Below are 16353 nucleotides of genomic sequence, written 5' to 3' on the forward strand. Positions count from 1 at the left end.
AAAAAAAAAAAAGTAAGAACTGAACACAATGAACTGAAATTAAATGAACTGAACTGTATGAACTCAAAACCAACAATCAGCATATTTAGTTTTATAATAGACTCACACATGACGTTTAAAGTCACAGCAGCGTATTTATTTATATCTCCATATCTGGACTTGCACTTGTATTCTCCACTGTGATCAGAGCTGATGTTTGAGATGCTGTAGATTCTTCCAGATCCTACAAACGTTCTTCCTTTAAACCAGGTGAAGTTCAGAGCAGGTGGGTTTGAATCACTGCTGCAGCTCAGAGTCACTGAATCTCCCTCCACTATTTCACCAGATGGACTGATGGACACTAAGACGCTCTTAGGTGGGTCTAAAACCGAAAACATAGATGTCATTAATAATCAAAAATAGTTTGAAATCAAATATAGTTGGAAGATGTATTGACAACCAAATAACTATAATTTACTCACACATGACGTTTAACGTCACAGCATCAGAGTATTTCTCTCCATATTTATTGTTGGACGTGCACTTGTATTCTCCACTGTGATCAGAGCTGATCTTTGAGATGTTGTAGATTCTTCCAGATCCTACAAACGTTCCTCCTTTAAACCAGGTGAAGTTCAGAGCTGGTGGGTTTGAATCACTGCTGCAGCTCAGAGTCACTGAATCTCCTTCGGTTATTTCACCAGATGGACTGATGGACACTGAGATGTTCTTTGGTGCATCTAAAAGAGAAAACAGATTTCATTAAATATCAGAAAGTTGACATACTATGTTTAGAAGATCTAAAGGGCCAATATGTAAGTTTCACCACTAAAGGTTCTATTTAAAACCATAGTTGACCATGACACAGTGACTGAGCGTGGATTCATGAGAGCTGTCATCGAGCTTCACCTCTGCAGTCATTTTTGCTTCATAGGGCTATTTTTGGTGACAGAATACACAACAAATAGTTGTGGTCCATAACAAATGTGTTAAACAAACAACTGTTGCTTGCTAGATGCTACCAGGAGATCAGCATTCTACAGCGCTTTGTGTTCAAGGCTGTCAAAATGGATTCCTGCTCCTTTCCCCACTGCATTGTTACCAGCACAACCAGTGGATAAAGTCACCGCCACCGGACTGCTCACTCAACCACAGAGAATGTAACTATCACCTATCCAAACCTCTTCCAGAAACCTTGGGATTGTTGTATATTATCAGTATATGATTTTTCTAATCTATATTAGATATTATATAGCTGATTGGAGTTGATAACACATCATCGTTCATGTATTTGTTTGATGAATAATAAGGTTCTTAACCTCATTTGTTCCAGAGTAGCAACAGTTTATCTTTCCAGACAATGTATATCTGACATAGCAACACCCAACATAATCACTTGCATCTTATGAATTTTATTCCTATTTCATTTAGTAGTTGTGATTACTCTTATCTATCTTTTGTTAAACAAATATATATACTGAATGTATATAGCTCTCATGAATCCATATATATATGAAAACAAAGCCCACTAGATAGTGACTATGTGCTGATTCTGAATGCGTCTCTTACATAGACTGACAAAGGAGTATTCTTTAAAGGCTTGCGCACTCAACTATTGCGAAATGGGGCTTTGAGCTACCTACCTCTCTACCTGTATCCTACCCCTCTCATTCGGCACAAATCCAAATATTCCATAATATATCCATATTTGCGGTGCAATGTATCTGAATGCTAAACTATTATTTATAAAGTAAATTAAAGGCTTTGTACTTCAGTCGCGTTCCAACGGTGACACAGAGGCAGGCGCGCTGATGTTTGGCTCACTGTATTTTATTTTGATAAAGTACCAACTACACTGTCAAATTAGCAATGCTGGAACTGATGTGTGTTTTGTGTGTGTGTGTGTGTACACCAGTGTTGCCATGTCTGCGGGTTTATATATATATATATATATATATGTATTAGGGCCGGGACTTTAACGCGTTAATTTCGATTAATTAATTACACAAAAATAACGCGTTAAATTTTTTTTACGCATTTTAATCGCACTTATTTTTGCTCCGCGGAACGTTTCTCACTGGATGAGTTTCGGCGGACCGATTATACTGGAGCACCTACTAGCGTTCAGACAAAGGCTGTGTCCAAATTCAGGGTCTGCATCCTTCGGAGTACTCATTTGAAGGATGTTACGTCACAGCGCCGCGACGAAGGCTGTCCAAATTCGTAGGATCCTTCAAATGCGGCCCACAAATACGTCCTCCTTTTCCCCGAATTGGAAGGATGGGTGTGGTGGATCCTTTCCCGTCCTACCTATCCCATAATTCTTTTCGGCAGAGCGTAATGGCGGACGAAGCGAGCGGTAGCGGAGTGGGAGAGGAGTTTCTCTTACAAAACAAGCTAAAGTTTATGCTTCGGCTCAATGAATTTGTAGGCTTGCCAAGCTTCTTTGGAAGAACGAACTCGGAAGGACGCGAGAACACAGAACGCACACTTATGAGAATTGAGATGTACTGCGTTCCTGCTTAACTGACCGCATAGTCTCAGCATAAGAAACGGCCAATGAACAATCAATATTACAAAATGTCATAACTTATTAAAACATTTCATACTATTATAGATATTACTTTCATACAATTGTATTGTGTTTTATTTTACAGCGTTATATGTTTTACTGTTAAGATTCATTTTAATATGCCAATAAAAATGCAGACTTTCTCCGGGTCTTATAACTTTATTAAAATTAACCAAAACAAAATTATAAATGTTTACTTTCAACTTGAAGAGCCGTTAAGTATTTGTGAGAGCGACTTTAAAGCTTACAGGCTTCCGTACACCGGCCACCCACAGCGTTTTCTGGGATTTCTAACGGCTCGATTCTCTCAAGTCTGCACTCGATGCATCCTCAGTTTCAAGAACATATCCGGGCACTTTCATGCATGCTCTGTACTTGCGTTCTAGAGAATTGGAACTGAACTTCGACGGTTAATGATGACGTAGAACGAGAACACAAGGACGCAAGATCGCTGAAGAACGCATATTGAGAAACAGCCAAAAACAAACCACAGTGAACATGGACAAAGAAGCTGATGAGACCGCTTTGGTTGGCCCTGTGGATGGGAAATTTAAAAATCCATATGAAAAAACGTACTTCTCACTGTTCTCAATCATCTATCTTTATACATATATAAATCACTTAAGTGTGTTCATTACACATAAATTGATTATGAAAACTACAAAAGCAATTCAATCAAGAGCAGTGAGTGTTTCCCTTTTTTCTTTTATCGTTTGACTAACATTAATGTGACAACAGATTATGTTTGCGTGAATACTTAAATATATTTAGCCTACTGTAAATCTGTGTTAATGTGTATTGGGATAGAGCGCTTCGGACGACAGTCAGCCGTTCAGCACAAGAAGCAAATGGTAATAAGGTACTCGTCTCAGAAAACATACAGATAAAGATATTTAACATTTTTAGATATTTAATTGTAAGATATCAGAGACCGAATCAGACTAATTTAAGATGCATCAGAACATTGAAACCTTAGGAGCTGGAATGCAGAGAGGCCTCAAAGCTGTAACATGACAACGTCATAAATCGGATTCCTGGCTCCAGCTACTCCAGCAAGCAAACTAACCAGGAAGCCTCTTTCACAGAATAGCTTACAACTTTCAGACAAAAGAACACATATTGATAATTCCAATTCAGGAAGGAGACTGTCAAATGTGTTGCAAATAATCAAGACTGGTTGTCAAAGAGATGGCCATCACGTGTTCCACGATTGAATTCACAAGCTTCCTTAGACTGACTTCTCCCCCACATAGAAGACAGTCCAAACCAAAATTCCTTTGTCTAAAGAACATGCCTTCGTTCTTCATATAACTATACAAATACTTTCTTTTTCATATGCACATAAAATCATCCTCAAAGGACATTTCTATGCAGAACCCCATATGTTTGTAACCCACACATTTGACTATCTTTGTTTTAATCACTCATTGTGCATGTCTTGCTTTTAATAAGTATTGAATAGCTTAAGCCTTAATATTCATATTTGGTATGTATGAGTTTGAAAATTCGTGCTTTAAATGTTTCTTCCAATCAATTCTTTGTCAAAGGCATCATAGTCTTGTTACAGAAATCATGTTCAAAAGTATACTTTGCAAGAGCCTGTAAAGTTCGGACCTCTGACTGAACTGATAACAACAATTTATTAGTGGGGTGGAGAAACGAAGCAATACCCCGAGCAAGGACAGTATCTAATTGGTCAAGACGTCTAGATGGGACGGTCTGAAAGCCGAGTTTAAAAACTCAGGACACCATCAAACTCTCTCTTACTCTCTTACGCCCTTTGTGCTTCTCTTTTGCCACCGCGTTTTGATGCTGCTCTTTGAGCGTGCTCTGGCACACGTGCCAGCTGCTACCATAATGAGAAGAAAGCCACCTAGTCTTGTTACATCATTTTATTTTTATTCTTTTAGTTTATTGTCTTTCCGTAGAGTTTCATGTTCTAATGTAAATTTGCTACAAAGTCCAGCTCCGACTGCACTCGCTTCAAACTTCGACCAGACCAACTCCGCATCCTCAGCCAACACCAAAGACCTCACTTCAAAGACTACTGAACTCTCAACCAATCCCTAGGTGCATTTAATACCAATTTTAGCCTCATTGAGAAACTCAAAGCAAGGGTTAAATAAGTGATTGATGGTTGTTCCGGTTTATGCAATTGAACATATTGCTATAAACTTGGGATTTCACATTTTCATTCTCTTAAACTCATCCGTTCCTTACTTTCTCTCTTTCTGCAACGTGTGAACGTGTGAATGCTTGTGTCCATGTGTTAGATTAGTTCATGTCTTAGGTTTATATAAATAAAATCTTATTTATATTGAAAAGAGAAGTATCTTGTGTTTTGTGCTCACAAGTTAATGTCTTAATCTGTCGATTTTGTTACTGTGCTATTAAATAGTGTTGTCACTATATTTTGGATTTTAATATCCAGTGCAGAGTTTGTTATACGGCTCGTTCAGTGAATCGCCGTAACAGTGATTCTGTTCAAACCCCTATAAAATCATAAATGATTCCCTTTGAGCTAAATTAAACTATTTCTTTAAATTACATATTAATATTACGTTTTTATTACATTACAAAATTACTATTTAGAGCATTGGGATCACTAGACAAGGGCTTACTGAACTACTGAACTGTTTTTTTGTTTTGTTTGCCTGTAGCTCAAAATAGCTAGTGTACATTCTGAGTAATTTTGCCAGCACATGTCACATATTGTACCTTCAAATTCAAAGTTACTGAACTATCATTAACTCACACATGACGTCTAAAGTCACAGCATCAGATAATTTCTCTCCATGTTTATTTCTGGACTTGCACTTGTATTCTCCACTGTGATCAGAGCTGATGTTTGAGATGCTATAGATTCTTCCAGATCCTACAAACGTTCCTCCTTTAAACCAGGTGAAGTTCAGAACTGGTGGGTTTGAATCACTGCTGCAGTTCAGAGTCACTGAATCTCCCTCCTTTATTTCACCAGATGGACTGATGGACACTGAGATGTTCCTGGGTGGGTCTAAAACCGAAAACAAAACATTGATATTATTAACAATTAAAAATAATTTGAAATCAAATATAGTTGGAAGATGTACTGATACAACCGATTAACTATCGTTTACTCACACATGACGTTTAAAGCCACATTATCAGAGTTTTTCTCTCCATGTTCATTTCTGGACTTGCAAGTGTATTCTCCACTGTGATCAGAGCTGATGTTTGAGATGCTATAGATTCTTCCAGATCCTACAAACGTCCCTCCTTTAAACCAGGTGAAGTTCAGAGCAGGTGGGTTTGAATCACTGCTGCAGCTCAGAGTCACTGAATCTCCTTCGGTTATTTCACCAGATGGACTGATGGACACTGAGATGTTCTTTGGTGCATCTAAAAGAGAAAACAGATTTAATTAAATATCAGAAAGCTGACATACTATGTTTAGAAGATCTAAAGGGCCAATATGTAAGTTTCACCACTAAAGGTTCTATTTAAAACCATAATTGACCATGACACAGTGACTGAGCGTGGAATCATGAGAGCTGTCATCGATCTTCACCTGTGCAGTCATTTTTGCTTTATAGGGCTATTTTTGGTGACAGAATACACAACAAATAGTTGTGGTCCATAACAAATGTGTAAAACAACCAACTGCTGCTTGCTAGATGCTACCAGAGATCGTTGGCTTTGATGCTACAAACACTACTTCCACATTTTGAACTACATCTACTGTCAACCGAGTGTAGGGGGATGTGACGGCATTGACAGGTGACATAAAGACATGGACTGTTTCATTGGTTAAAACTGTGAATTTCTCTGGATTTAAACATTCTTATTTTATTTTATTTTTTGCACAATATAGTGCAGGGATGGGCAATTTGGTCCTGGAGGGCCAGTGTCCTGCAGAGTTTAGGTCCAACCCTACTCAAACACCTGAAGAGGCTAATCAATGTCTTCAAGATCACTAGAAAGTTACAGGCAGGTGTGTTTGATTAGGGTTGGAGCTAAACTCTGCAGGACACCGGCCCTCCAGGACCGAAGTTGCCCTGATATAGAGCGTTTGCACTTACGTCACAGTTTAGTCAGTTACCCAGATATGAACCATATTGGAGATACTTAATAACGGTTAATGTGCTACTAAAGATGCTTTTTGGCTAATTTAAGATGTCTACGCCACAGAAAAAATTTAATAAATAAAAAATAAATAAATAAACAGCCAAAACCTGGATATTTTAGGCAATATAGAAATCCTGGCAAGGACGCATCCTGTAAAAATGGCCCGTATGGTCACCCTACATTCTCAGACTCAGACTGATTTTTTATTTATTTTTTTGTCAGTCTTCTCCTTGATTTGTTATAACTTTTGGCAGTCTATAGTACCCAGAATTACTTTCTGCTTCAACCGATTAATACAGCCCAAACACAATAATTACTGACAATATTCAGTAGCAATAATCAGCTAAATATTTGCGTTCTGTTCTTTTAAGTGGCATTGTTTACATTCGTGCTGCTAATATGGCCGACTTCTGGAATGATTTTATGATATGAAAACACTCTCTCAAATTAAGCCTCTCATTAAAAAAAACAACACAACTTGACCCCAAATATCTAGTTAATTACAGACTGATCTCAAATCTCCCTTTTCTGTCACAGATACTAGAAAAGGTAGTATCCTCACAATTATATTCCTTCTTAGAGAAAAATGGTATCTGTGAGGTATTTCAGTCAGGATTTAGACCGTTTCATAGTACTGAGCCTGCTCTCATTAGAGTTACAAATGACCTGCTTCTATCATCTGATCGTGGTTGTATCTCTTTATTAGTTCTACTGAATCTTAGCGCTGCGTTCAACACTATCGATCACAGCATTCTTTTAAATAGACTAGAACACTTTGTTGGCATTAGTGGAAGTGTCTTAGCATGGTTCAAATCGTACTTATCTGACGTACTTATATTCTTCTTTATCAGTTAGGAACCTAGGTGTGCTGTTTGATAGCAATCTTTCATTTGAAAGCCATGTAAAACTGCGTTTTTATATCTCAAAAACACATCTAAATTGCGACCTATGCTCTCAACTTCAAATGCAGAAATGCTAATTCATGCATTTATGACCTCAAGGTTAGTCTATTGCAATGCTTTACTGGGTGGTTGTTCTGCACGCTTGATCAACAAACTACAGTTGGTCTAAAATGCAGCAGCTAGAGTCCTTACTAGAACTAGGAAATAGGACCATATTAGCCCGGTTCTGTCAACACTGCACTGGCTCCCTATCAAACATTGTATAGATTTTAAAATCTTGTTAATTATTTATAAAGCCCTGAATGGCTTAGGTCCTCAGTATTTGAACGAGCTCTTATCACATTATAGTACTCCACATCCGCTGCGTTCTGAAAACTCTGGCCGTTTGATAATACCTAGAATATCAAAATCGACTGCGGGCTGCAGATCCTTTTCCTATTAAGCACCCAAGATATCACAGAGTTCCATCCAAATCCATTCATAACTATGTTCTCAAACTTTAAGCTGATGCAAACTACAACACACACATCTCATACTTATTCAGAGAAATAAGTATTCTCAATGACAGCGATGTGTAGTGCTGGATCTTACACAAACTCAGCTGTTGATGGACAAATGAATGCATGCATGACAGTTCAATCTTCTATCATGTTTGGAATTAATGTGTTCGTAGTCTCAGCCTCAGACGTCACGCCCACGTAACCTTGGCTAAATGTCTGACGCATAAGGCACACTTTTCTGGAAACACTTCAGGAATGTCGAAGTCGTCATCTGACTGGTTGAATTAAATCGTATTTCCGGGAGATGCGAGTGTCACGTTTATTTTCAGTCCACTGGGAAACACAGATTCCGTTGCGCCAAACCCCCTCACGAAAGAAGAAAGCCATCGTGTTTACAAATGTGTTGATGAACGCTTATCAGGGTCAACTAAACGCTGGATGTGAAATATTTGAAGTTCGCGAAATAGAATCTTTAAAATACATTCAAAAGTTTCACACACCGGTTTGTTATTGTGGCGACATTTCCATGCCCCAAAATGCTACGCTAAACGAAACAAATTATGATTGGTTGTTTGACATGTCAGTCAAACGGCCTCATGTGCGGGCCATGGCCAATGAAAGCAGACATCTATTCCAGACCTTCAGATGTCAGTCTGAAGATCTGGCTATGCGAGACTAATGTGTTCGTAAAATTGCCAAAGGTATTCTGGTTGGCGTTTGGTAAGTGAATGATGCATTGGTAAAGCTTTTCTAAATGTGTGTTTGGACTATGCAAATTAGTTCCACAGGAGGACAGAAGGGTGGGCCACTCACAGCCTGGAAATGGAGAAGCGCCAGATTGCAATCTCCTCTTCATCGGAAAGGGATAAGTCCCAAAAGGGAGAGACACTAACAGAAACATGAAACGTGGTAGGAGATATAAACAGATAATTTTTCTGTCCCTAGCCTTTGCATAAATATTACACTTTAAAAAAACTTTGGGGTTACAATTTCTTTATATTTTAAAATGAAACAATATGCTATTTGAACAATTACACATTCTTAAGACATCAATGTGGCAATATTTTTTTTTATTATTAATTATAAAGAATTCCAAGTACCACAAAACATCTTGTCCCCACAGCCATGTACAGAGGGAAAGTGCTTTATTTTGACCTCAAAAACAGGTTTTTCTACCATTTAAAATAATGTATTCATAACTATCAAATATAAGATGTAAATGTTATAAGATGTAAATGACAAAAACAAAACAAACAAAAAAAAAACTGAATAAGTATTACGAAAAACTCAATTTCCTGAAGATCTATGAAGAAAGGTCAATGATAAGTCCACTGTCTCTTCTCAGTTATCAGAAATTTTCATATGAAGCTTTTAATTGAAGTCACTGGTATGACCTACTTTATTGATAGAGACTTGTAAAAAAAAACTAGAAAACAAATTGATTAAACTACTTAATTGAGTATACCATGGTTGACAGCATGTGGTTTGATAATTTGCAGCAGCCATTTTGTAAAGTGTATTTTTCATGAAAATTGTCACTGGTGTTACTGTCACTGGTGTCACCTTTTAAAGGTAATACCAGTGACACCCATTTATAGATAAACTTAATTTAAAACTATGCATTTAGTTCTTTTGCAGAAAATAGCACTAACATTTTGTGATTCTAACTTTTCTTTATCATTGGTAATCCTCCTTTACTGGTGAGAAGCAGAGACCCTTATAGACAGTGTCTTTGTTGTACATTTTTGTCGTTTCAGTTCAAATGTTTTTAAAATGATGTTTATGTTCTTTTACTAAATGCTTTCACTAATTGCCAAATGTAACAATTTAGTCTCATCTACTTAATTATAGTTGAAGAATAAGGATATTTGGTTTTATGTATGTCACTTATGATTCATTATATCAAATGTAGCAAATGCTATTAATTTTACATCCATTGAATTATGCTACACTCAAGAGTTAAGATTTAAAGGATTGCATCATTATTTGTTTATAACTGATTTTCAAATATTTTCATTGTTAGTGCAAATGCATGGTTGTGCAAATGAACTAACATCATTCAATCAGTTTTAACAAACCTGATTACAATAAATAAAACATAGTCTCCTTATTTGTTGCATTATCATTTTTTTTCTGTAACTCTGACTACAAGTGGTGAAAAAATTGATAATATTGATAATATTTCACGAAAACGTCTCAGGTTACGTATGTAACCATGGTTCCCAGAGAGTAGGGGTCACTATGGGGAACGCCGTCAGCGTGACCCGTGCCTGAAGCATACATACAAAAACACCAAAAGTGGACGTTTCTGTAGCATGACCCCATGTTCTGAGTCTGAATCATGAAAGGGAAGGGACACTAACAGATCAACAAGTTCTGAGTCTCCGGCCTGCAAGGGTGAGACAATAGCAGATCAACATCCGTTCTGTAAGGGAAGAGACAGCAACAGACACAACTGTTCTGAGTCTCCGTCATACAAGGGTGAGCATATACACTCATTCTGAGTCTCCCATCCCGAGAGACAGAAACATCAATGATCTGAGCCTGAGTCTCCAGTTTGTGAGGCAGCAACAGATACAAACACATTCTGAGCCTCCAGTCTGCAAGGAGAGATATATTCTACGTTTAGAGTCTTTGCCCATCGGGACAACAACAGATGCAGCACATCCTGAGTCTCCATCCAAGAGAGACAAAGTGGATCGACCAAGTTCTGAGTCTCTAGCCCAGAGAGACAGAAGACACACAGACATTTGCAACAAGGTTAAGCTCCAGCGAACAAACCTTCACTCCAAGGTATCTTTGCTTGCGTGTTCCAGGCAAGGACCTTCTGCACCTACTCCAGCGCCATATTCTGCGTGTTCCAGATTTTAGGACACTTTGGTGCTCCAGGAGATCAGCATCTTACAGCGCTTTGTGTTCAAGGCTGTCAAAACGGATTCCTGCTCCTTTCCCCACTGCATTGTTACCAGCACAACCAGTGGATAAAGTCACCGCCACCGGACTGCTCACTCAACCACAGGGAATGTAAGTATCACCTATCCAAACCTCTTCCAGAAACCTTGGCATTGTTGTATATTATCAGTATATGATTTTTCTAATTTATATTAATTATTATATAGCTGATTGCAGTTGATAACAAATCATCGTTCATGTATTTGTTTGATGTATTATAAGGTTCTTCACCTCATTTGTTCCAGAGTGGCAACCGTTTATCTTTCCAGACAATGTATCTCTGACATAGCAACACCCAACATAATCACTTGCATCTTATGAACTTTATTCCTATTTCATTTATGGTATTCATTTAGTAGTTGTGATTACTCATATCGAACTTTTGTTAACAAAAAATAAATAAATAAATATATATATATATATATATTAGGGGTGGCACGGTACATGTATTCGTACCGAACCGTCACGATCTCGGTTCGTTGCATGAGGCCTTACGACGAATACAGGCAATTCACCCCAATCCAGAAGGGGGAGCCCACAGTAATGCTGTTTGGTAACCGCCACCAGAAGAACAGTGAATGCCATGAGCTGCGCACTTGAAAACAAAGCCCACTAGATAGTGACCATGTGCTGATTCTGAACATAGACTGACTCTTACATAGACTGACAAAGGAGTATTCTTTAAAGGCTTGCGCACTCAACTATTTGCGAAATGGAGCTTTGAGCTACCTACCTCTCTACCTGTATCCTACCCCTCTCATTCGGCACAAATCCAAATATTCCATAATATATCCATATTTGCGGTGCAATGTATCTGAATGCTAAACTATTATTTATAAAGTAAATTAAAGGCTTTGTACTTCAGTCGCGTTCCAACGGTGACACAGAGGCAGGCGCGCTGATGTTTGGCTCACTGTATTTTATTTTGATAAAGTACCAACTACACTGTCAAGTTAGCAATGCTGGAACTGATGTGTGTTTTGTGTGTGTGTGTGTGTACACCAGTGTTGCCATGTCTGCGGGTTTATATATATATTAGTGCCGGGACTTTAACGCGTTAATTTAGATTAATTAATTACACAAAAATAACGCGTTAATTTTTTTTAACACATTTTAATCGCACTTATTTTTGCACCGCGGAACGTTTCTCACTGGATGAGTTTCGGCGGACCGATTATACTGGAGCACCAACTAGCGTTCAGGCGTTTCACGCAAAGAACGGACTTGCGTTCTCGTGGAGACCGGTCTTGCCAAGCTTCCTTGGAAGAACGAACTCGGAAGGACGCGAGAACACAGAACGCACACTTATGAGAATTGAGATGTACTGCGTTCCTGCTTAACTGACCGCATAGTCTCAGCATAAGAAACGGCCAATGAACAATAAATATTACAAAATGTCATAACTTATTAAACATTTCATACTATTATAGATATTACTTTCATATAATTGTATTGTTTTATTTTACAGCGTTATATGTTTTACTGTTAAGATTCATTTTAATATGCCAATAAAAATGCAGTCTTATAACTTTATTAAAATTAACCAAAACAAAACGATACATGTTTACTTTCAACTTGAAGAGCCGTTAAGTATTTGTGAGAGCGACGTGAGAAGCTTACAGGCTTCCGTACACCGGCCACCCACAGCGTTTTCTGGGATTTCTAACGGCTCGATTCTCTCAAGTCTGCACTCGATGCATCCTCAGTTTCAAGAACATATCCGGGCACTTTCATGCATTCTCTGTACTTGCGTTCCTGAGAATTGGAACTGAACTTTGACGGTTAATGATGACGTAGAACGAGAACACAAGGACGCAAGATCGCTGAAGAATGCATATTGAGAAACAGCCAAAAACAAACCACAGTGAACATGGACAAAGAAGCTGATGAGACCGCTTTGGTTGGCCCTGTGGATGGGAAATTTAAAAATCCATATAAAAAAACTTACTTCTCACTGTTCTCAGGTCAAATATTTATATGCGATTAAAATGCGATTAATTTCGATTAATTAATTACAAAGCCTCTAATTAATTAGATTAATTTTTTTAATCGAGTCCCGGCCCTAATATATATATATATATATATATGTATATATTATATCTATCTATCTATATTTATATATATATAAATCACTTAAGTGTGTTCATTACACATAAATTGATTATGAAAACTACAAAAGCAATTCAATCAAGAGCAGTGAGTGATTCCCTCTTTACTTTTATTGTTTTACTAACATTAATGTGACAGTCAGCCTATATTAAGATATAGTGTATGCTAATGCATCGTTTTTTCCCAACAGTTCCCCAAGCATTCACTTAAGACGTAACAGATTATGTTTGCGTGAATACTTAAATATATTTAGCCCACTGTAAATCTGTGTATATGTGTATTGGGATAGAACACCGTGGGTGTTGTTTTTATGCGGGTGCTTCAGACAGCTGTCAGTCGTTCAGCACAAAAAGCAAACGGTAAAAAGGTACTCATCTCAGAAAACTACATATATTATTTATATACTATATACTATACTATATAATATTTATAATATTTAATTACTATTTCGAGTATTGGGATTGCTAGATGAGGGCCTAATTAACTTTTTTTTTTTTTTGGTGAAGTCCTTGAATTCAACCAAAATTGACATTTTTCACTTATTTATTTATTTGCCTGTAGCTCAAAATTAGCCAGTGCGCATTCTGACTCATTTTGCCAGCACGGGTCACATATTGTACCTTCAAAGTCAAAGTTACTGAAGTATCATTAACTCACACATGACGTCTAAAGTCACAGGATCAGAGTACTTCTCTCCATATTTATTGATGGACTTGCACTTGTATTCTCCACTGTGGTCAGAGCTGATGTTTGAGATGCTGTAGATTCTTCCAGATCCTACAAACGTTCCTCCTTTAGACCAGGTGAAGTTCAGAGCAGGTGGGTTTGAATCACTGCTGCAGCTCAGAGTCACTGAAACTCCCTCCACTATTTCACCAGATGCACTGATGGACACTGAGACACTCCTGGGAGGGTCTAAAACCGAAAACAAAACATAGATGCCATTAACAATTAAAAATAATTTGAAATCAAATATAGTTGGAAGATGTACTGATACAACCAATTAACTATCGTTTACTCACACATAATGTTTAAAATCACATTATCAGAGTATTTCTCTCCATGTTTATTGATGGACTTGCACTTGTATTCTCCACTGTGATCAGAGCTGATCTTTGAGATGTTGTAGATTCTTCCAGATCCTACAAATGTTCCTCCTTTAAACCAGCTGAAGTTCAGAGCAGGTGGGTTTGAATCACTGCTGCAGCTCAGAGTCACTGAATCTCCCTCCACTATTTCACCAGATGGACTGATGGACACTGAGATGTTCTTTTGTGCATCTAAAAGAGAAAACAGATTTAATTAAATATCAGAAATTTGACATCACATACTATGTTTTGAAGATCTAAAGGGCCAATATATCAGTATCACCGCTAGAGGTCTCTTATTCAATACCATAACAAAAACGTAGCTTGATGACACAGTGACTGGGCGTGGAATCATGGGAGCTGTCGTCTTCACCTCTGCAGTCATTTTTGCTTTATAGGGTTATTTTTGGCAACAGAATACACAGCAAATGTTTATGAATAGTTGTGTTCCATAGCATCAAAGCACATCAGTTGTTGATTGCTTGAGTACAGCCATCTTAAGGGCTCAGACAGTCGACTGTTCTCACAGAATCCATAAAACCCTCCTTGATTCTGCCTCAGGAGACCCAACTGATTCTCTGTCACTTATAACGGTCCCTTAAGGTCACTATACTTGAAAATTGCTGGGCATTGGCGCATCTGTTGATTAGGGGCATGTTACTGGTTGGCTTTCCCCAGTGATGGTTATACGCACTTGCTTGCTGTAATAAATCAGTACAAGTTAATTACTAAATTTTCTGTTGTGTTCATCCATCAGTGTCCATGTCCATCAGTGAACATGGAGAGAAATACTGTGATTACAACATCAGAGTATTTCTCTCCATGTTCACTGATGGACTTACACTTGTATTTTGTACTGTCATTGGATTTTAAAACTTAATTAAAGTCATACTAATAATACTAATACTTAATTAAAACTACAAAAAGTAATTCTATGAAGAGCAGCGAGTGATTCCCTCTTTTCTTTTATTGTTTGACTAACATTAATGTGACAGTCAACCTATATTAAGACATAGTGTATGCTAATGCATCATTTTTTCCCAACAGTTCCCCAAGCATTCACTTAAGACGTAACAGATTATGTTTGCGTGAATACTTAAATATATTTAGCCCACTGTAAATCTGTGTATATGTGTATTGGGATAGAACACCGTGGGTGTTGTTTTTATGCGGGTGCTTCAGACAGCTGTCAGTCGTTCAGCACAAAAAGCAAACGGTAAAAAGGTACTCATCTCAGAAAACTACATACATTATTTATATACTATATACTATACTATATACTATTTATAATATTTAATTACTATTTAGAGAATTGGGATTGCTAGATGAGGGCCTAATTAACTTTTTTTTTTTTTTTGGTGAAGTCCTTGAATTCAACCAAAATTGACATTTTTCACTTATTTATTTATTTATTTGCCTGTAGCTCAAAATTAGCCAGTGCGCTTCTGACTCATTTTGCCAGCACGGGTCACATATTGTACCTTCAAAGTCAAAGTTACTGAAGTATCATTAACTCACACATGACGTCTAAAGTCACAGGATCAGAGTACTTCTCTCCATATTTATTGATGGACTTGCACTTGTATTCTCCACTGTGATCAGAGCTGATCTTTGAGATGCTGTAGATTCTTCCAGATCCTACAAACGTTCCTCCTTTAAACCAGGTGAAGTTCAGAGCAGGTGGGTTTGAATCACTGCTGCAGCTCAGAGTCACTGAATCTCCCTCCACTATTTCACCAGATGCACTGATGGACACTGAGACGTTCCTGGGTGGGTCTAAAACCGAAAACAAAACATAGATGCCATTAACAATTAAAAATAATTTGAAATCAAATATAGTTGGAAGATGTACTGATACAACTAATTAACTATCATTAACTCACACATAACGTTTAAAGTCACATTATCAGAGTTTTTCTCTCCATGTTTATTTCTGGACTTGCACTTGTATTCTCCACTGTGATCAGAGCTGATCTTTGAGATGCTGTAGATTCTTCCAGATCCTACAAATGTTCCTCCTTTAAACCAGGTGAAGTTCAGAGCAGGTGGGTTTGAATCACTGCTGCAGCTCAGAGTCACTGAATCTCCCTCCACTATTTCACCAGATGGACTGATGGACACTGAGATGTTCTTTGGTGCATCTAAAA

General features: G+C 37.7%; 1 protein-coding gene across 1 annotated transcript; it reads right to left on the reverse strand.

Moving 5' to 3' along the window:
- Positions 1-453: 453 nt before the first annotated feature.
- LOC306872287 (B-cell receptor CD22-like) lies at positions 454-16093 on the reverse strand (the record flags this gene model as incomplete). Its single annotated transcript, XM_079420794.1, has 8 exons — positions 454-719; positions 5307-5564; positions 5672-5929; positions 13776-14033; positions 14141-14398; positions 15725-15859; positions 15944-15982; positions 16090-16093. The coding sequence occupies 8 exons, from the start codon at positions 16091-16093 to the stop codon at positions 454-456; spliced, it is 1476 nt and encodes a 491-aa protein (XP_079276920.1).
- Between the last annotated feature and the right edge of the window lie 260 nt (positions 16094-16353).

The sequence above is a fragment of the Barbus barbus genome (genome assembly GCF_936440315.1).
Source record: "Barbus barbus genome assembly, chromosome: 7".
NCBI classification, from domain to species: domain Eukaryota; kingdom Metazoa; phylum Chordata; class Actinopteri; order Cypriniformes; family Cyprinidae; genus Barbus; species Barbus barbus.